This window comes from Echeneis naucrates, chromosome 23 (genome assembly GCF_900963305.1).
Source record: "Echeneis naucrates chromosome 23, fEcheNa1.1, whole genome shotgun sequence".
In the NCBI taxonomy this organism is placed as follows: Eukaryota; Metazoa; Chordata; class Actinopteri; order Carangiformes; family Echeneidae; genus Echeneis; species Echeneis naucrates.
In genome coordinates, this window is record NC_042533.1 from 7,023,093 (window position 1) to 7,045,532 (window position 22,440).

General features: G+C 40.9%; 1 protein-coding gene across 5 annotated transcripts in view; it reads right to left on the reverse strand.

Moving 5' to 3' along the window:
* The window catches only part of wnk1b (WNK lysine deficient protein kinase 1b), a 77,508-nt gene extending 66,243 nt beyond the window's left edge, over positions 1–11,265 (reverse strand). For all 5 annotated transcript variants that reach the window (XM_029494718.1, XM_029494719.1, XM_029494720.1 and 2 more), the window contains exons 1-2: positions 10,743–11,265; positions 6,584–8,260 (exon numbers count right to left, since the gene is read on the reverse strand). In XM_029494718.1, the coding sequence (XP_029350578.1) occupies positions 6,584–7,528 (945 nt within the window). In that variant the 5' untranslated portion in view covers positions 7,529–8,260; positions 10,743–11,265. The remainder of the gene's footprint in view (positions 1–6,583; positions 8,261–10,742) is intronic.
* Between the last annotated feature and the right edge of the window lie 11,175 nt (positions 11,266–22,440).

The window sequence follows — 22,440 nt, forward strand, 5'->3', positions numbered from 1 at the left end:
GACTACGCAATCTTTCTGTGGCTATATATGTCACTAAGAAGATCAGAGATGCCTAAAATACACAATCTTCTGGGTGGAAATCACAAAGATGATTAATGAACGAGGAGACAGCAGAAGGAGGGGGGAGAGTGTGAAACTTAGAGGGAAAGAAACTAATGTCAGTGGAAGAGAGGCAAGGATTAATGACACAAACAAATGAGAAGGGAAGAAAGAGGTGAGCAGGAATAGACAATAATCGCATAAAGAGAGATAAAAGGGGGAGGAGTGAAGCTGACTGTTGAGACCATAGCTTGGAACAGGAAGAAAAAAGCCACAGCGAGCAAGCGAGAAAAAGAAAGAGAGAGCATAAGCCTTTGTCACCATGTCTCACTGTAAAAGTCATCTAACATCTGCATGTTGCATTCAATATCCCCAACTCACCTCTCAGTGCATGTATGCATGCACACACCCACCCAAAGAATCCCTATGTCTGCTGTAAACACACAATGTCTTTCCATGAGTCGACATCGCACACCTACAGACAATGTGTTTCTAATTAAACCGTGGTATAATCAACTAAAGCACATTTACCAAAACAAACATACACATTCAGTGGGATGTCATCCTTCCCCACCCATCTCTACAGCATCCTTAATTTTTTCATCATTCACAGGATGACTTTATTTAGAAGTAGGTGCCAAACCATTTCAGCATATTCACATTTCCGACTTGTAAAAACCACACACAGCCTCACACACCGCCAATGTTCACAAAGTGGTAGCTCAGGAGTTAACTTGCTACTTTGGTATTTTTTTTTTCTAAATAAACAAAGCGGGTGGGAGAAAGGTCAGCAGAAGGTCTCACTGAGCACACTCACAGTCACATACAGATCTCAAACCTCTAAAGAGAGATTTATGTGCGTGATAAAATGCTGCACTCCTACAGATGGAAGGTGTTGACTACATGCTGAATTTGTAACCCAGTTTCAATAACTGATAGAAAATAAGATCTAATAGGTCTAAATTGTGATTTTCTTTATCAAATCAATTACACTTTAACTCACACCTTCCATCATAATCTATTCTAGTCCAATCTCTACTACTTGCATTTATAAAGGCAGGGCAGTATGACCATATTACTCATCATTAGGCAAAAACACACACACAGTTATTACACAAAAGGAAGTATGAGCATGGTTTGCATTTGAGGAAGTGTTTGCTTCTCTCTTTACTTCCTCACTACCATATGCACGAGGCAAAAGGAAGCAGTGAGCAGAATATTGAGAGAATGAGTAAAAAATGAATGAAAAAGAGATTTCCTCAATGTCCTCCTCAGGTTATCCCACATCAGAGGCCACATCAACATCCTGTTTTATCCGGCTGTTGGGTGTGGGAATGTTGTGTGCGTAAACATAATCTATTCAGAGGCGACTGCACTCTCACTTATGACACCAAGTCCTAAAACAAACTTAGATACCTTTCATGCTTGCAGTTTACATAGCAGGAAAGGAACTTATTCAACTATGGTGACAACTAGATTCCTGAGGTAAGACGCACCATTCACCCATTTACAGATAGCTTTATTAGAGAAGAGCTGAAACTTGATGAGCAACACTGTCATGATGATGAACAGCACATCTATACATACCAACAAGCTATATACCAGCAGATATAGAAAGAATTCAATCAAGCTTTTTAGTTAGAGTTTTAATTTCTAAATGCAGAAAACCAACTGTTTGTCTATCACCTAAAACACAAGAAATATCCTGCAAGTAAAAAATTCCACTTTAAGGGTTTTATAATTAAACAGCTGAGCTCATCTACAGTGATGCTCAGCCAAATGGATAAGTTAACAATCCCCAAAGCCTGCTGCAGTGTGTACACACCCACACTGCGTGCACACATACACACACAGACACCTTCATTTACATGCACATACAACAAATTAGCTTACCTGCTATCAAGAAAAGTCAACCAAATATTATTTTGTTATTATTCGTTGCCAACAATTAAAACATGATGAGAATGTTTCAGCAAAGACAATTTCCCTTCCTTTTTGACTGTGTGTGTTTTTCAGGGAGTGATTTATAGTGACTTCAGTATCAATCAGCAGTGAGATTTGGCCTAAAAGAGCTGCTGTTTGCTGTTTTGTCGGGGAAATCTGAACCTCTGGAAGGCCTAACAATTTCACCTCAGCTCTGCTGCTCTGGAGTTGTCTGGCTGACATTTATGTTTTAGTAAAATACTTCTCTCTTTCATTCATGGGTGCATACATCATCCCCATTCTCAATGTTTCTGTGTAATATTTGACCTTGGGAACTGGCTTCGGGGAATAACACTTATGAAATAACTATTAGGAACAATCTTGACAACCTTTCTTCATCTTGCATCACACACTTTGTTCCATTCTTCCTCCCCCTGTCAATGGGAATGTGACAATGTAAGCCACATGTTACCCTGATTCTCCAGGAATCATGATGTATATTTTCTACTGGTGTCATGATATTTGCTAGTATACAATGACAATGAAACAGTTTTAAAAAAAATAAATAAATCACGTTTTGAATTTTAATGACAACAATCAACAAAATAGCTAATATTGTGCATTGCTGCAATTCTTGGTCATGCCAATGGAGCTGCCTGAGCTCAGATCAGTTCTCTCATAGCATTGAGTGAATAACTGTTATTGAAGTAGAGGCCTTGCAGCCCCCAAAGCGTATGCATGTGCTTGATTTGTGTATGCGTGTGTGTTTGTCTGTGTGTGTGGTGAGGGGGCTAATCCGCCTTGTGTTGCTGTTGAGAGAGAAATTTCAAGGTCTTTGAGTGCCAGTGGAGCTAAGAGCCTAAGGTCGCACACACAGACAGACACAGACACACACAGAGGGTCCCTACTCTTTTCATCCTCAGTCGCTCAGTCCCATTCCCCTCTTCTCCCTCCTCCTTCCCCTTTCCATTTGTCTTTCTCCCCCACTTTTCTTCTCTCCCTCCTCCCCATGTTTCCCTTTTCTCTACACTCTCACAGAACTCCCTCCACATTCACCTCTATCTTCCTCAAACCCTTGCGGCTGATACTTCTTTCTGCCTTCATGCAAAGGTTCACCAATACTACATTTTTTGATTAAGCAATTTATTGCATCTTATCTCAGTTTTTCTCCCAACGTATCTGTTTCTGCCAGGAGACTGAATGAATGTTGGGCAGGCTCCTAATGATTGCCTCTGACACAACAGGCTGAACTTTGACCTTTAACCCTCCATCCTCCATCTCTGCCCTCAAGTAGGACATCAGTTTTCTCCTTCCCCTCCCTACACTTTCCTTTCTCTTTACGTCTCATTTGACTCAAGCCTCTAAACTTTTTCTCATGGTGCACTTTACCACAACAGCTCAAGCTGTTCCCAAGTGCTTTTCATTTCAAGCAGAGACCAGAACTGTTTTCCTGTATAGGCCACAGAGATGGTTTCATCTTGGATTCCTTTCTCCACTAGCACCATTTCATAGACCACAAAGACAGGGGTACTCCAAAAGTGATGTTTAGTTTCCTGCCAGTGAGACTACTAAACACTCACTAAAATCTACCAGCACAGGCCCTCTGTAATTTCCCTGTTGTAATTTTCTCAGCTTCAAGGCAACTGAGGGCTTTCAAGTCATTTTAAATGGTTAACAAAAACAATAAACATGTTGCCTGAAGATTAAACTGACCCCAAACCTTTCCCCTTATCCTATTTCTCTCATTCCAGGGGAACTGCATCACCCTCTTCTTTCCCCATCGATCATCTACCATCCAGTCTAACAAGGCACCTTAAGATAAGCTACTGGGTGACCTTACCACTCTTTCTCTTTTGTTCCTTTAGTCATCAATCCATTCCTTCACTTAAGCTCTAGCAAACTTTCTGCTCCATCTCCTCTCTCCTCCTTTCTTCCTGGAAGCTAAATTTGACCTGCTCTAAATCAAATGCCCAAGAACCTAAAGCCACAACCCCCACCCTCTATCTCTAAAAGGCCCCTGAATTTAAACAAACACTTACATATGCATATTGTCATGACTGAAAGGGGTGGCAACTCACTCACACCACATACACATGTATGTCAAAAGACACATTCAGAAACCCGACAAGTTCCAGATGATCCTGACTCCCAAGGATCTCCAGTTGCCATGCCCACCCAGTGAGTGAATGTGATTGGTTGAACGGTGTGTGTGTGTGTGTGTGTGTGTGTGTGTGTGTGTGTGTGTGTGTGTGCGCGCCTTGTAACTTTACTCCCACCATTCTGCCACATGTCAGCAGTTGCTCAGACATCATTCACACTCACACACACACACACACACACAGGATTACAGCCAGGGTCTATAAGATAGCACTTGTCTCTGCATGCATATAGCCGAGTCACCACAGGCCTTCAATACTCTTATATAACATACGTTTAATGGAAAATTTCATTCCACCAAGTAATCCACTATATACGAGTTAATACGAGTATTAAATGTGCTAGTCAGTTGGTTGATTTTGATTATTTAACCAAGTCAAAACTTCCTGAGTTTCTGATTTGTTTTTTGTTTTTTGTTTTTTTTAATCAAAATCAATTTAAGGTCTGAATCTGTCCTGACACAGAACAGGTCTCTTTTGACAGAGAGGGAAAACTCGACAGAGGCTAGGACATTTGTTTTCTGATAAACAAACTGCTGTTTCCTTGACGCTAGGCATCAGTGCAAAGCTGATTTTAGCTTGTGGGATTCAGCAGGACTCAAGGAACATCTTGTGATGGAGATGACAGGAAAACAACCTCATAGAGTCACAGGAAATAATCACACACTTAGAAATATAAACATGCAGATTTGCAGAGAGAACATTTAATTACGCTGTCTCACCTTTTTTGACATTCTGATTCTAATTCATTTAACAGCTAATTATGGGAGACTAAACACACAAAAAACAAGCTTGTTTACCTGTGCATTTCAATTCATACTGGGAAAAAAGCTATTTCCTATGCTTGATTTCTGTGGCATTACAAATAACTTGCAGCAAGTGGCTAATAATGCCATTTCTAATCTTGAATAACATGTAAACATTTTCAGGGCAGGCAGCTCCATTTGAGTCTATGTCAGTGTTTTCTTCCTCTGCTAAAACCTCAGCTTAGTCAGTACCCTGAATGTCATATGACTCCTATTCTACATCTCCAGCAGCTCCACACACCTCGCCCCAGTGCAAACAAGACAAACAGTAAAGTCAAACTCAATTTTCTTCACTTCCCATCACCTGTCTCAGCACTAACACACAAACTCCTCTGCAGGTCTCTGTTGTTCACACTTTTTGTCTGTCTTCCTGATACATTCACTGCAAAGGTTGCATCACTGAGTCAAACTATAGCAATAGCATCCTGTGGTGAGCTGAGTGTCATCCTGGCTCATGTTTCACCTTTTTGTTAACCCTTATGTTTCTACAGATTGATAATGAAAGGCGAGCTACCCACGACAGCCTGTCTGGTTTTAGTCACAGAAACTATTTTGGTGGAAGACGGAAGTCATGTGTTTTGTTCAAGGCCAACATAAGAGAGAAGGAGACAAAGGAATAAATAGTTTAACCGAAATTTCTAAGACAAACTGGGAATTTTACCAGAAAGTCACCAAATCCACAAATTGAACTTACCTGTCAGCCTCATTCGTTCAGCATCCTCTTTCTCACTAATGTGGAATTTGTCTGATAGTGGTAATCTGATTCACCACTGCTTCAGTTCACACAAGAATCAGCCATTGATAGCACAGGCTCAAAGCAGGGTAACTGAAGGGATTTGAAAAACAAGACCATAACATGATGGCAAAAGTGCCTGAAGTGGCTGGCAGAGTTGCATGAGATCACCTTAGTTTGTCCAATTTTTTCTGTTTGCCATGTGAAATCAGCAGAACCAAAATATTTAGATTTTGGGAATACAGACTTGGCCTAAGCTGCGAGAGGTAAATACGTTAAAATTACAGAAATGACCAAAATACATATTCCTTCAATGATGGGGAAAAAAGGCAAGTTTGAGCATTTTCGAAAAACCAAAATGGCAATGACTGTGATGCCAGTAAAACAGCATTCACGTGAACTCTGTAAAACCACAACCTAAGAATAGCACAGTTATATCCACCCAAGCGAATTTTGAAATGGCAAGTTCTGAACGACTTCAGAACTGCTGCTTTAAATTACATACAAACATCTAGTTGATAGATACAATATTGTGTTTCCCTTTTCTGCTTGATGGACCGCCCTGCTAGACTCGTCGTGATTTATCTAAAATGCAGCAAAAAAAAAAAAAAAAAATCAAAGCAAACAGATGCACCTCTAGTCAGAAAGTAATTTCACACAGAATCTCTATTTCAAATAAGATTATAATCTCATATGATGAACATTTATGCAAAAAAGCAGTTGCGTACATAAATAATTCTCACACCAAAGCCTTAAGATCTCAAAGAAAATAAGCAAGAAACAGTAAAACAAGAGGTTAGACTAACTACCTGGATGTAATTTGAACATCTTGGGGATTACTGCAACCATAAATTGACTTTACCAAATGAGCAGGAAAAGACATGGCACAGCCACGGAAGAAGTGAGTTTCATGAGTGTGGACTTACCTGGAGTTCACACCATGCCACCTCCACAGTAGTCTCTGTATCCAGCCCCTTGTACACGGTCTTAAAGGACCCTCTTCCAATCTCAATGTCAAATTTCAGGAAACGTCCATCAGGTGAAGTCCCAACAGCTTTTGTCTCTGCCTCCTCTATATCCTCCTGCACTCGTTTTTCAGCTTCTCTCTGCTCAGCTCGGGCTTTCGCTAGACCCTTCTCCTCCTCTGTCTCCCTGTCTTTCTCTTCAGGTGGACAAATAACATTATCCATATGTTCTATCACTTTTCCATTTTTTTCCCCCAGTGGTGTGTTTTCAGATCCTCTGGGACATAAGATGACATCAGGCTGCTTGCTTACTGTTTTTTCATTAACATCCAATACTGTCGGGCTGGGTCCTTTTACTGCCCCATCTGCACTATGTTCAACACTGCTACTGGTAGGAATGGCAACTGTGATATTGTTTACAGCAGAATTTTCCTCAGTATTTTCTACATGCTCCTCTGCCCCTGCCCCACTGAGTCCAAGACAAGGTTGAACAGTTGTATTTTGTAAATAGGAACCTCTTGGGGCCTCCCTGTCCTCAGCATCTTGCAGCCCAGGAACAGACCCCAAGGTCTGAGGGGTGAAGAGGGCTTGAGGTCCTTCACAGTCTGGTGGTGAAGTAAGTATCACAGCTGCTTTGCTGGGCAGGTCCAAGGCTGTGGCATTGGAGTCACAAATGACGCTGCGACGGAAGAAGCGATGTTCGGCTGTTTTGGAGTCTCTATCCATTGTGTGGCGCCGACGTTGGACCTCTGGGTGTCCTCCGAGCTTTTCCACCACGTGCGAGTCTGAACTGGCAGAGCCATTCACATTCTTGTGAGGGGTCTGGGGTGATGGACAGGGGGAGGCAGAGGAAGAAGGGGGGGGTTGGGCAATGAATTTCACTGCTTTGCTGCTGCTGTCAGACATTTCTGCCTAAGGCTCAGACCACCAAAGAGAAATTCTATGTGTATAAATAAAGAATTTTAATATAAGTAATCAGAACAACCTGATTAAACTGATTGTGGGTGCAAATCTTGACCAGCAAGCTCTTTTTTCAAATGAAAACCTCTTCAACCTTTGATCAAATTGCAGAAAAAGCAAGTTGGACGGGTTACAAAAAATAAATCAATCAAATCAATTAACTGCAGCAATCTTTGTTGTGTTTTGAGGCCTACAACAAAGATTTACTATCTCTACTTCCTCTTTGCAATGTCTACTCTAGGTTGCCTTGTTTCAACAAGACAACCTAGAGTTCCTGCAAGGCTCTTCTGAACAGGGGTCGGGGAAGCCCCGGGAGAGGTTAAGGGGCTTTCTCTTGAAGATTTGGGAGGGAAGGGACGAAAGGCAGTCAAAAGAGGGGGCGTGCAAGCACTGCAGCAAGGTGAAACTGGTCAAATTAACACTCGAATCCATCCTAATGCCAACATCCAGAGAGCAACCACCACAACATGGAAGAAGTGGAGAACCGACAGAGCAGTATACACTCCAGAGGGCTGATAAGACAAAATATGGTTGGAATCCAATCAGCAACAGCTTGACTTGAAGGTCTGGTGAAGTGATGGAAAGGTTGCTGGCTGGCCTTGTAAGGCCAGACAGGAGGGCTAGGGCGGCCAGGCCCAGCCTTGCCTGGCCAAGCTCGGTCTACCACTCTCCTTGTCTCTGAAAATGAAAAGAGAAAGGAAAGACGGCTGAAAGATGAAATTGTATTTTCTTTATATATCTAATCATACATCAGAAAATTCAGTATCTGCTTTCACTTCACTGTATCACGGACCCAACCAACTTCAAGGGACTCTGAAGTGATACTTGGTTCGCTGCCAAAGTGTCTGGTACAACATCCAGGCTGTCAAATACTTTAACATTTTACCACGTTTTGGCAAATGATCTGTGATTTGGTGACACTAGGTAAGAGGAATTGAATACTTGCCAAAAAAGCTGATTCAAGTTTGCATGCATTTGACAAATCCACAATTTTTTTTTTTTAACTACTGAACTGAGATCTAGTCGTCATCTGGATCTTTGTTTCATAAGCCATTCGAATAGTGAAGTGATGAAACTAGGTCACTGAATGACAACATTGGGCTTCTCGTAAGAAAATGTGAATATTCATATTTGTTAAAGCTATATAAGCTATAATAAGTAATTCATTATTCAGTAAAAGATCCAAGCAGACTTGTACCAGGAAAAGAACTTTTTCACACGTTTTGGGATTTAATAGAGAAAATTTGACTTGAGCTGAGCATGACATAAGCTTTAATCACCAACTGGAGCTCAGTGACAGGAGAGAGATCTGCATCCTACCCCAGTCTTTCCCTTCACATTAGTTACTGCAGTGGAGGGGTGCAGTAGAGTATACGCCTAATTGCTCCATGTTCCAAATTTAGCCCCAAGCCACAGCAGCCTGGTTGACCCTGACGTTAGGCTACTCTGTGGTAACTCAGCAGCGTAACATGACAGAGAAGGGGGGCACTTAGAGCAACAGAGATAGCACCACAGTACGGAGAATATCTAAGGACAGTATACATGTACATGACATTACATGTTACAAGACAGAACTCAAATTTTTTAACAGATAAGAAATATGCCTGCTTGCTTTGCACCTTAAACGTCAGACTGTGACTGTGTGAGTATATAAATGATTATTTAAAACAACCAATAAAACATTTTCACTAGTTTTATGAACACAGGTGCAAAAAAAAATTGTGCAAAACAATTCTCTGGTATTGGTTCAGTCAACTATCGATCCTCCATAAACTACATTACCAGTAAATTGGAATTCAAAATTGGATTTGTAGCCGTGTGCCAAGGAAAATCAAAACTGCACAAACCTTATCAAGCTCGCATCAAAACCAACCCATTTGATGTCACCTCAGATGAACCCGTATGGCATACAAACAGACAGAAGAAAGGCAAAGACAGTCTCACGTTGGCAGGGTGTGGAGTTTCATTTGCATGGAAAACCACTTTGATTTTCAGCCCAACCGTTTCCTATTAGCAGCTATACATACGGTAAGTTGTCTGGTGATTAGGACTGAAAAGATCACACTGCCACTGCCATCAAGACAACAATACATCCTCAGTCGCTTTATATGTTATTTTGTTTTTGGCTACTGATATTTTATGGATGAGATTTAAAGTATGCCTAAAATAATCCAACAGATTATGAAGCCTTTTTTTAGCTTGTAATGCCACCTGGATGCCCTTGAGGTTAAGAGAAGTCATTTATTCAAACAGATGTCTCAACTTCCAGTCCAGGTGTAGGCTGCTTGAAAAGGACCTGCAATGATCAATGAGGTAATACATTACACAGCACAATGACACCAATTGAAGAGCCTAGACTGATGATTTATGTATGAAACAGCAGCGCTCAGTGAAGTGTATTCTGGGGTGTAAAATTTCTCAGATCTAATACTTGATTGGATAGTTGTTTACTATCAATGCCCAAATTTTGGCTTGTGTGGCATGAGTTGGCCTGAAACATCTTGAGGTATCCTGCATGATGTGGACAATGTATGTGACTCCACACGGCTGTCATTGTCACAAATTCATCATCTTGGAGGCTGTTCCATACAGACCAATTAGAATTAAATTAACATTGGTAGCATAAAACACTTCATTCTAATGCTCAAATATAAAGATGCTGATTTAAGTCTAAAATAATCACTTTTACCATTACTCCCTCCCAGATGTAAACCTGGAGACTCTTAACTGGTTTTGAAAAAGTAGATGGGTTGTGGTTATGGGTTTAAGGGAAAGTTGACAGAAATTATTTTAAGACACTAGAATTGATAAATTGTCAGGATTTTTCTCGCGGAATTAGTTAAATTAGCAATAAAATGAAATGTTAAAATCAATGCAGAAGTGTCCCCCAGAGTTAAAGGGCTAATAATAATAATAATAATAATAATAATGCCGGTAGTAGGGTCAGGGGCAGGGCAGGCTCTCTGCTCCGGCGTGCAGCAGCATCAGACGGCCCAGTGACGGCTTCACTGCAGCCTGTTGAGGAGCTCCAGACTCCGGGCTCTGCAGCTGAGTGTGCCCGGAGGCAAAACCGACACCGACCCGGAGCCAGTCAATGGTGTAGAAAAAGGCTCACACACACAAAGAAAAAGAAAGCAGAAACAAGGAAACGTTGGGTTACCTTTTACATGGATGTGTGCTGTGCTCGGACGGAGAAACGTGAAGGTAATGAAGTCAACGCCGGAGCCGTGGACTCCTCTGCGGCGGGGATCCGCTCCGACGCGGCGCTAAAAATCACCGTAGTGCGTCACGTTAAAGCCACAGTTGGTTTCTGGAAGAAACCCCGAAAAAGACGCAGTTCAGGAAAACATAACTTCGGCGGAGAACGGGTCCGAGCTGCGGGCGGGGAGCGGGGACGTGCAACGAGCCCCGGCCGACCAACGGACACCTCCCACTGGGCAGAGGAGCCAAGTTCTCTCGCTGGTGTCTCGGCGGCTGGCGGCGGCTCTGGTCCGCCTGTGTCTGCCTGTTCCCGGCTGTGCAGCCGCTACCGCTCCGCTCCAGCCTGCTCGCTCAGCCGACGCCAAAATCCAGTCCGCCGGTTCGCGCCCCTCGGCTCTGGTGGTGCAGTAAACCCGTCTATGTCCACGCTCCGTCCCCGGCTTGTGGCCATCAGACGGAGGCTCCGTGTGCTCCGTGCTCCGTGCTCCTCTCTAACGATGACTCGACAAGCGCTTTCACGGTAAGGAGCCGCGTCAAGGCGGCCATTGTTACCCCGGAACATACCGGAAAAGAAGCGCTCTTTCAAAGTAAAACCCAAAGAGCGCTCTGTGTGACACAGAAAGGCCTAAAACTGAAATGATCTTGTTCAGGAGGGTGTTGTTGAAGAGATGATGAGGTGATATTTCAGGCCAAACGATGCTGTTTCCTTGTACCAGAACTGCTATTTGTCCCATGTGAGTATTTTGTAGATTCAGTGTGTTTGATCTGATGGAGATCCAGATGGCCCTGCTGTGCTGAGCGCTGTGGGCTCACCTTTCTCTGTGAGTACAACAGCTGTGGGCACTTAGTCTACTTCTCAAGAACTGATGTAGAATTAGAGCTGTTGAGAAAGAAAATGTTTCTTATTTTGGGAAAAGCTATTGAAGTCAGGATATCACCAGCTTTTAGCTTTCAAAAATAACGGTTACAATTTAGTTCATACAGTTATATGAACTTGTTTAAATTATATATATATATATATTTGAAAAACATGCATGTGCTTTCCCTCAACATATGTTAACATCCACTAGACCAACAATATTATGAGCTATCTATACTGCCCTCTTTGAGAAAACATACAAATGTATTCATTAATTACTTGTGGCCTATTTAATTGTATTAAGTAATTTCAGCCACTTTAAAACAAAATTACCACTAAACACTGGATGTAACTCAATACATTCTTAATTTATTTTGGTATTAATGTGGCCGCAAAACTGGAATCAAATTGACCTCTTGTAAGAAGTTGCACCATTGAAATTAGTAATAATCTTATTCTGACAAACCAAACCGGAATTATTTTTATTTACTCCTCTGTGCTTGACAGCAACAGGCAGAGGAAAACTCCAGGGTCCTGACAGAGAGCCAACAGCTGCAGTGAGAACCAACATGTCAGTCATTGTCAGGCTTTTATCTCACATCTCTCTTACCTATTTTACACTGTCTTCATGCATTTGAGTTAGTGTGACTCACACATGCCTTATCATAAATAATAAATAATAATAAAAAGTTTCATAAACTACAAGTCTAACAGGAAAACATCTAACAACTAAATGTTTCATCCTATATGCAGGTGCTAAATTCTTGCTGCGTACTTACTGACACAACTTTGAATAAATAAAAATGTGCACTTAAACAACAATTTTTCTAAGTGAAAATCCATATATGAAAAAAAAGTATCTATATTTTAAGTTAATGGGTTTTTATTTGGAAAAATTTAAATGGGCCTCAAATTTGTCTGTTAATTTCTGTAAGATTTCTCTCTCATATCGTAGCTTGTAATTATCCTTGTTTGTTTTGGATAATGACTAATTTTCCCCCAAAATACCTGGGGAACACTTTTTTGTTTCAGTTTATTACCAAAACATTTTACTTTACTCATTTAGAAACATGCTTCACACTTCCTCCGAAGAGGTTACCAATAGAAAATCCCCACAGATAAATGTGCTGTAAACCTTCCTGACTTATTTATACAGTCATTGCAGTATCTTATCCAAATATATGTGTTATCTAAGCTACAAGTCTTAATAGCACAATAATTTGCTCAGAGTTGCAGCTTTGCAATCAGCAAACACTCCTGCTGGAAGTATATAGTACTCTGATGAATGCTGTTGTACCTGACAGTCTCTGGTAAGCAGCGGGCGGAGGCACAAACTAGGTCATGGACTTCTTGTTGTTTTGGGTCTTCACATGACCACCAGGAGCTGAATATTGCAGGAGAACATGAATGAGTCTGTGTTTCAATTTGAGTTCTGATTCCCCAAAACTGAAAAGGAGTCAGGTGTTTGTGTGTGTGCTCCTTTGCCCATGTACACACGTCCTGCACATGTTTATCTTGCATTTGCCTCAGGCAGTGAAGGGGTTGCCACAACCTCTTGACAGCAGGTGAAGACTGAACCAAAGTCTTTTAGAAACGACACAAAGATATAATTTAATGAATCAAATGTGCATCTGTTGTGCATACAACTGCTGAGAGACAGTTCAGCTATTATGCTTTTACTGTAACCTCAAACAAATGTGTGAGATTCTTGCTCTTTTTTATCGGCACTATCTCCATAAATACCCTCAGTCTAAAAGTTGGATTTCAATATTCAGTTTCATTTCCTTCCTTTCCAGTTAACACTGCTCTTTTCTGTCACAGAAGAAAATATCATGAATTATTTAAATCTGGCTTGTTTTAGGTTTAACATACCAAAATATCTTCCGCACAAAATGATGGGTATAAAAGAAAACAAATTATATTTGATTTGCAACTTTTGCTTTGGTCTTTCACATCTGCAATAACATATTTCAATATTTGTAATATTGAATAAATCCGGTTTCCTCTCAACGTCCAAAGAAATCACGTTTGGTTTAACTGGTGACTCTAAATTGTCCGTAGGTCTGAGTGTGAGTACGAGTGGTTGTTGGTCTCTGTCTGTCTCTGTGTGTTGGCCCTGTGATGGAATGGGGCCCTGTCCAGAGTGACCCCGCCCTCACCCAGAGTGAGCTGGGATTGGCTCCAGCCCCCCTCACAATCTGGAAACGGATAAATGGTGAATGAGGATTCCCAAAGGTCATGAATTTGAGACAGTTTACTGCAAGCATCCAACTGGACAAAGGAAATATATGCATGTGTGTAACACCTTTGGCTGCATTCCTTCAGTTCTCATACACCCATACACACACACTTACACACACATCTCAGCACATTTTCGAAGCTGTAAAACTGCTCCTGAAAATTGCTCCGTCAGAATGAATGATGATTTATTGTCTCTCTATCTCTCTTGCCCTCGCTCTCTCCTTCTTTCTCTCTCTGTCCTTTTTTTTTGTTTTCTGAACTACACTTGTGTTGGCCTGAAAACCAAATACTAACCTACATACTTGGACTTCCAGGGACTCTCAGCTGAAAGATGAACACCGTAGGGCAACTGCTTTCAAAGATGCTGCAAAGTACAAGGTGTTCGTGAAGTGACAAGAGATTGGAGCTGTGACAAGACTCACTCAGTGCATGTAGGAGACACCCCAGACTCTAAATACATTGTGCAGCTAATTTACCCAAACCGCCCATGAAAGAGCAAGAATAGCAAAGGAATAGTTTACAAAAAGGTTACAAACACCACTGAATTGTACCCTTAAAGCTCACTGATTAAACCTTACTGTATATCTTTAATGTCTATTCAATGTGTGCATGAATCTGGCTGTATTTTCAGGTTTCAGATGTCTGGACAGCAGTTACTGCCTTTTTCCATTCCTGATGCTAAACTAGTCTAACTCCCTGTTTGCTGTTGCTTTATATTTAGAATGTGGACCTAAATCTGACAGGAAAGTGAAATGGACTATTTGCGAGAGTGCTGAACTGTTCTTTAATTCTAATGACTGTCACAGTTTCCCGTATATCAGCATGGTTTCCATTGTAACTGCAACTTTCTCAGTGACAGATTTTTACTCCAGATTTTTATCACCTTGGCAAAGCAGAACACACCGATTTGAAATAGACCACGAGGTACAATAGCTGACTTGATAACAAATATCTCCTTATACTGTTTCTGAGCAATACTGAAACGGTTGCTTGTAGCTTTGCATTTTCTTCACTGTGTCACTTTGTGTGTCAGTGTCATAGGCTGAATACAAAATATCAGTTCAATTTCTTGACTAGCAAGAAACAAGATTTGTTGACTCACTACTAACAGAAGGTATTCATGAGCAAAACGATTCTGACGACACCAAAAGGGACATGTTCACCAAAAGTTAACCTCTTCCTCATTTCTCTTTGTCACTCTGTCCACCAAATTCTAACAATTTCCTTATAAAATCTGTTATCAAAAGTGCATTTTTCTCTTCCTTGAGTTTGTATTAACTTCATGTCCGGTTTTGGTCCAGTTTGTCACCTCCTCACACACACACAAACAAGACTGAAACAAGCAAAAGAGGAAGCTTCAGTATGTTGGGTAAAACTAAGAATATGCAGAGGGGAAATATGCAAAAAAGAGAGGCTGCTGACATGGCAGTGTGTGTGTGTGTGTCTGTGTGTACGTGCGTGTATGAGAGAGAGAGAAAGAGAGAGTGGTGTGTGTTAAGTGTATCTGTACGTTCTGTTCTTCTTCCCGCATCAAACACGCAATTATGCAAACTTTTCATCTGTGCTTCAGCCGTCATCAGTCAGTTGTGAATGAGTAAATGTCATTTCACTAAAAGCAAAAGATACTTTTCTGATTGCTGTGTGTTCTTGTAGAGACATGAACCGAACCTCCCCATCATCCTCGTTTATATGTAAAAATCTGTCATTGCTTGTTAAACATGCTATGTGGCCATTGTTCCTACAACTCTGCAGGGTGTGTGTGTGTATGTGTGTGGTTGTGTTTGCATGTTCATGTGTGTTGTCTTCTCCATTAAAGGGCAAAGTGTGACCTGTGAATTTGTCCCTCCTCACATGCTGCAACAGGTTGGAGAATTTGTCGAAGCACAGCTCAGCTAAGGAAAATAATTTCTCTGTCTCTCTCTTGTTTAACTACTTCTCTTTGGCAGTTCTCCCTTTATGCTGACAGAGTCCCTTTAACCTGCTCATTTCTCTCTCTTGGTCCCTTTTCCAACTTTAACTTTCATCTTCCTGTCTCATGTATGTAGTTCTGCATTCAATAATCTGGGACATCAGGCATTTAATTCAACTCTTTGTGATATGACTTTGCCTCTGCACTGCACTCAGATGTGATTCCATGTTTTCTGCCTCTCCTCCACTCACATGTTGAGGCACTGAAACCAAAGAGCTTCTTTGCATGAGTACATTCAACAAGTGAAGCAGCTGTGAGTGTCTTGATCAAGGACACTTGAGTAAACAGTACAGGACAACATCTTACAAGCTTTCCTTTTTTTTTTTTTTAAAGGACACATTCTATCACTATATATTTTTCTGGATTTAACGACTTAAAATCAACTCCTTTGAATAACGAGTGGCATGTCAGCATAACTAAGTGCATGTACTATATCGCTATATGAGTGTGCGTATGCCTCTGCTTGTAAGAGGATGTGCCTTAAGAGCTCTCGTGTTGCAACAGTGAAGCTGTCACTTCCCTTCTTGGTGACACTGCATCTAGCGCTCTCTCTCTCAGATGCGAGGTCAAGAAAAAAGGCAGGAGAGAGAGAGAAAAAGAGAGCAAATTACTTAAGCTGGCAGCTGTAACTGTGCATCAAAGTGAACGGAGCACAGACACAGTGCTGAGCAGGATGTCCAGTCACATGTTTCTACGTTATATTGGAGAAAATAATACACCGGCCCAGCAGTTTAATGCAACTCAACCACTTTAAAATTGGCCACAAGTCAAAAACTACAACGATTCATATTTAGTCATTATGATATTTCATCATAACAAATGAAATTCAATTAGCTTAAAATGTTTTTGATTGTTTGACATGAGCTTGTGCAGATACCCTGCTGCTGACGCCTCGCTTTATGAATATGTACATTATAATTATTCTCCAGTGACGTGTTCAGAGGGTGAAGGCTCATACAAAACATGTGTGTTATAAGAAAAGGCTGTACATACTGTACAGAATGAATGCATGCTGTTACATGTTGTGCTGTTGCAAAGAAAGGTAAATTAACTGGAAATCAGCCTTGAGTCATTGTGCACTACATTTCTTATACCAGCTAGTGTCACTAAAGAGTCCAGTGTGTCCGTCCCAGTCGGTATCTGGTGTGACAGATTTCACCTGATCTCTGTGTAAACTTTCATTCTCCATCTTCTTCCATACGTCTCCCGACAGAAGGCCTCTAATCTACTGAGGCCCGGCTGTGATTATCTGCACATGCTCCCTCGCTGGGAACACTTCAAATGAATATTCTATTCCTGTGAGGGGATGAGTAGGTTAAACATGACATGGTGTTTTGGTTCTGGACTGTAATTATATAAAAAGGAGGAAAGGGGAGGGGAGGAAACATTCAATCATTAACAAGACTGATTTAAAAAAAAAAAGAAAAAATTATAAAAACACAAAATAACTAATTCCTTGCTCCCATTACAAATTGCTTTATTCAGCCTCGTTTTTAACTTCAGCAGACTGGCTTGCATGTGTAATTGTCTGTCTGTTTTTACATCGTCCCGACCGGGTAGAGTTAGGTGTTGTGGGACAGCTGAACTGGTGGGAGGAAGTCAGAAGCAATACAAAACTATTACTATATCATTTTAAAGTTTTTTTCACCACAAGGTATGTACAAATACTTTATGGCTGAGGGATTTCTGTCAGGAATTTACTGTGATTTTCAAAGTAACTGCAGGAACCAGGCACCACGGTGAGCATGTCTTCACAATTTACACCAATACAGAGCCACATTGTCCAAACCACAATTATCATAACTGTTGAAAATTGGCCTTGAGATGTGATTATTAGGGTAATAAAATATGCTGAACTTTTCAGCCTACTGCTCTTTTTTCCAATAACCATTCCTGCTATAGTTGCAGCCAGCAGTCCATTTGTATGGTTGAACCTTGTTAGAATAATAAATGTGAGATAAAATGTTCAGCCCCATGAGCCTTGTCAGCATTGGCCTTTATTGCAAAAGCAGTCTAACAGTTCAACAGGTGGAGAATAGTTCTGTATACAAAAGGAGCACTCACAATTTTACCTTTCTTACCAGCCCTGTTTAGGATAAGTGTTACATTTTGCAGAAGTAATGATTTCAAAGGCACAGGAAAACGGTTAACCCTAGAATGAGTGACTTTCTATGTGTGTGTGTGTTCGCTTGATGTTGGAAAAATAAGCCATCCATTCTCATTCGATGCTGAAATTGGCATAATCTTGAGTACAGAAAAAGACATTTTAATGTGTAAGTCAGGATAAAAGAAGAACTTGATTTTCTTGCTGGTTGTCTTTCTACATGTCTGTGTGCATGTGTGATTTATTTTCCGTGTGGTTTCTGACATGGCTGTTTCATCAAAGCCCACCTGTGGTGACGATTTCATTTACCTTCATAAAAATCCCATCCACATAAATTGAGTACAGTCCTCACATTCTAAAATAGTTTAAGGGGTTCAGCAGGGGTCCAGAGAAGAGACAGACAAAAATCAAGCACTGACCCATTTTGCCTGTTCAGTGTGTGCTTAAAGCAGAACACTGTGATTTGTGAAATTCACCTATTCATTTGTCTGTTTGTTAAATATGAAACTCAAGTTGGGAGAGAACTGTTTTAGTTCAAGGACTGCAAACACAGGAAATCAGCATGATGCCTAAAAAAAGAGAGATTGTCTGCAAAAAGAAAAATATACCTAGGTGCAATAAACCCCCAAATTCTTGTTAGATTTCTGTATGCACAACTAAACAAATAGCTTGTCCATTACTGAGTTGTGAAAGTGCTAGTAAAGTAGGTTTCCACTTAATCCTTCAACGTTTCCCTGTTAATGAGTTTCTAATAACTAATAGCAGTTTTTTCAGTTGGTTTAACAACTATTGGTTTACACAAGCTTTATGCCATATTAGGTTTAAGAAATCCATTTTTATAATTTTCTTAAACCCCTTCATTTGAGTTAATTAGTGTTTTGTGTTTTGTGTCAACAAACTCTCAGCAGATGAAACATAAAAGCTTGTGGGCATCTGCTGTCATTGATCCAACTATCACTTTGGCATGTGTTGCTTCACTCTCCTGAGGTAACCTGCTGTTTCACATGTGTACGTGGACGTGATCATGTGGGAGTTAAATATCTTCGGGTGTGTGTGTCGATGCACATGAGTGTTTGGTTGGGTCTCATACTGTTGTCAGCTGCTATCAGAAGGTGCTGTTAACTTTGAAGTGGGTTACTTTTTGAAGCATAAAGGGCCTTTTATTATGGCCGAGTAAGAGCCTACGACAGACTGGTACTGTCTGGTTAGTGTGTGTTTGGATGTGCATGTATATGGCAGACAGAGGTAGACAGTGAGAGGTTAGCACTGCCTGGTACTCCACTGCAGAAGCTCTATCTTTGTGTGTGTGTGTGAAAGAGAGCGAGAGAACTAGAATGCAAATGAACAAGACAAAGACTGACAGTCCAACGAGGAGGCAGAATGACAAAGAGGACAGTACTGTATATGTTCCAGTCAGTGTCATTACACAAACTGTCATGTGTTGCCAAAGCTGATTTTAAGTGTGTTGGAGAACATCCAAAAGTTGAATCATTTGAGGAAAATATAAGGTAAGCCAGAAATCTGTCAGAGCAAGTCTAAACTCAAGCTTCAAGTCCTTGGGGACAATTCTAACTGTTGAGTCAAAGCCCTCAGAAGCAAACTGCAGATCATCAATGCTGGCATTTTGCAGTAATTTATCTTTACAGCCTCAAGTATTTTTCTTTGCATAACTGAAAGCAATAAGGCATAAAATTTAATTTGCATGACAGAATCGAGGTTGTTTGTTCCACGTGTTAATGTTAAAGGATTTATATTGTTATGTGAAGTCAAGACCTAACAGATTAATGTTTTTTGCTTTAAAATGTCAGAACGAATTTGATCTATAAAGTTTCAAGCGTCAGCCCTGCACTTCAGAAATGTCTCATTTATTTTGTTCACCCTGCACTGCAGCATACTGCAAGTAACCCAACCACCACTGTGGCACTGTACACTGTGTACGTGCTTCAAATGCTAGGGAAACCAGGAAAAGCTTGTAATTTCACCTCATTTACATCTGTGCCAGTATCATCGCTGTAGCTGTTATGTAACTAAATGTCAAAAAAAAAAAAGCATCCAATGAAGTTTTTGATTGAGGACATGCCCATCATTATAAAAATAAATATCACTTATATCTCCTGCAGTATAAATGTGTATCGCTTTCACCTTCACAAAGATTTTTTTGTGGATATAAATGACTACAGAAAAATCACAGCTGAACTCCATTAGCATGGTGAGCAGGTTATTAATAGCTCCTATACACAAATGAAACTATTCCTGCTCAGGAGGGATGATACTGTAAACACAAAGCCTGTGTTGCAAGTTTTGTTAGCGTTTCTCAATACTGCTTCACTACTTTGTTTATAGTTTAATGGAAATAATACCACAAGTGCTGCAAACCCCCTAAGGCTTTACTCACACAGGAAAAAGCTCCGGGGGATTAAACAGTATTACAGGTATGGGATCTACAGTCTTAGCCTCCAAATACATGCGTGTAAAATGCATGTAAAAACATGCAGCAAACTGAAGAACAGCCTTCACTCCATAATTGGCCTTTTTCACTCTTCACTGAGTACATGGAGACTAAGCAGAGCATCCTTTATCAAGCAGGATTATATATTTAGCTGGCTGTCAGAATCATCACAGGCCAAATCCCTGTAAGACAAGAGAATTAGTAGAGTTGTTCAACTACATCATCTACACTGCAGCTATTCATTTGGAGCCGGTGTATAGTGTAACAGTCATCTTCTACAGGCGCTCTGTTTCTAGGAACTCAAGAATGAAGAGGTTTGGCTCAGTAACTGTTTTCTCTAAATTTACATGAGTTTCTAGGAATGATTACAAAAAAGGTCTGTGGGTAAGCCATTTCGTTTTCAACCTGTCATTTAGGGATTAACATGGAATCTATTGCTCAAATAGTCACACACACGATGTATAGTCCATTATGTGCTGGTGAATCGTTACTAACCAAAAAACCCTGAAAGATGACAGAGGTGTATTTCTGGACAGCCGCAAAAACAAAATAACTTCTTGAATGCTGTGAGCTGAGATTAGCATAGTTCCAGGAAGCATGTTAATGTGTCAAAGAAAAAACAAAAAGAGATACAGTGGCCATATTTCCAGCTTTCAGACGGTAGTAGAGCAGAGATGAGCCCCGAGAGCAAACTGTCAACAGCTCTGTTTATATGACACAGCTGGATCTTCTCTATTTTTACTGAGGATATAAAACATTGGAAAAACTGTTTAAAATTGAAAAGTACCATATTTAAATCTGATTGGAAGATTCAGTCACCTGTTAGATGCTCACAATGTGTCTCTTCACATTCACTTGAGAAAATGAAATTCCTTTTTGAGGATTATGGGCTTGCAGTGGTGTGTTTAATCACTTTTGACAGCTGCCCCCCCGGGAAACACAGAGGGGAGAAGACACGCTGTTCTTCTGACTGAGCATGCTTGTTGGTCAGTTTAGTTGGTTTGATGTTGGTCAACTGAGAATAAATTTATGTCATTTGTGTATTTGTTAGTGGTGAGTTATGTTTGTGTGTCTGCTGCAGGACTTTTTTTACCGTACAGACAGACATTTTCCTTCTTCTCCGTCTGTGTCCCCGCTGTTCTGCCTTAAAGTGAACGCTGACACTTTCATCTCAGTCTCACGTTCAACCTTATAACTGAAACCTTCATTTTCTTTTTAAGACACACAGCTGTTGAGGTCTCTACTCATTCCTTTCCACATTTATACATTTTTGACACACACACTCTTTAATAAAAATCTTTTATTAAAGAGTGACCCTAACCCTCCTGTTTACAGCGTAACCTTGCTCAGCTTTGCTGATCCAGCCTAATTTGCTCTGATATTATCGGCAGTCTGTTGTGGCTAATGCTACCCAATAGTACCAAAGTGGTATGATTTAAGCTTTCTGAGCTTTATTTCAATGGCTTGCTCACCATTGTTGCTTTACAGGTAGCTTTTGTCCAGGCTGTGAGATATTACTGGGCCAGCTTCCTGCACACGCAGCTTTGTGTCCATGTCACAGGGCCTGGAGGTCCCCAGGTTTAGAGTCACGTAAACTCCCGACAGTGAGGCCTCAGTGCTTTACCGGAGCACATCTGACCTCTGTTACCTTAACAGGAATACTGCAGAGTGTTTTTGTAAAGCAAACAGGCACAAATAGACAGAACTGGTTAGCAGCGGTCAACCACTCATAGGCAACCATACACAGGGACAAGACTAACAGCTGCTTAGTATTTGCCTGGTTTTTAATATCCTGGTCTTCTTACATTTTTACCATCTCAAGTTGGAACAGAGGGCGAATAGAGGGAGAGAACGTGACAGAGAGACACAGAAAGAGTGCAAAGTGAGAGAGAGGGAGTGGGGGAGAACAAGATGGGGTGAATGAGCCATTTGTTTGCCCCTCTGCTGTCCTCCCTGGTCTTGCCTGGTGCTTGGTGCCTGGCATCCAGGGTAATTTCCTTTCATACAGACCACTGCTATCCGTGCATTAGCATTT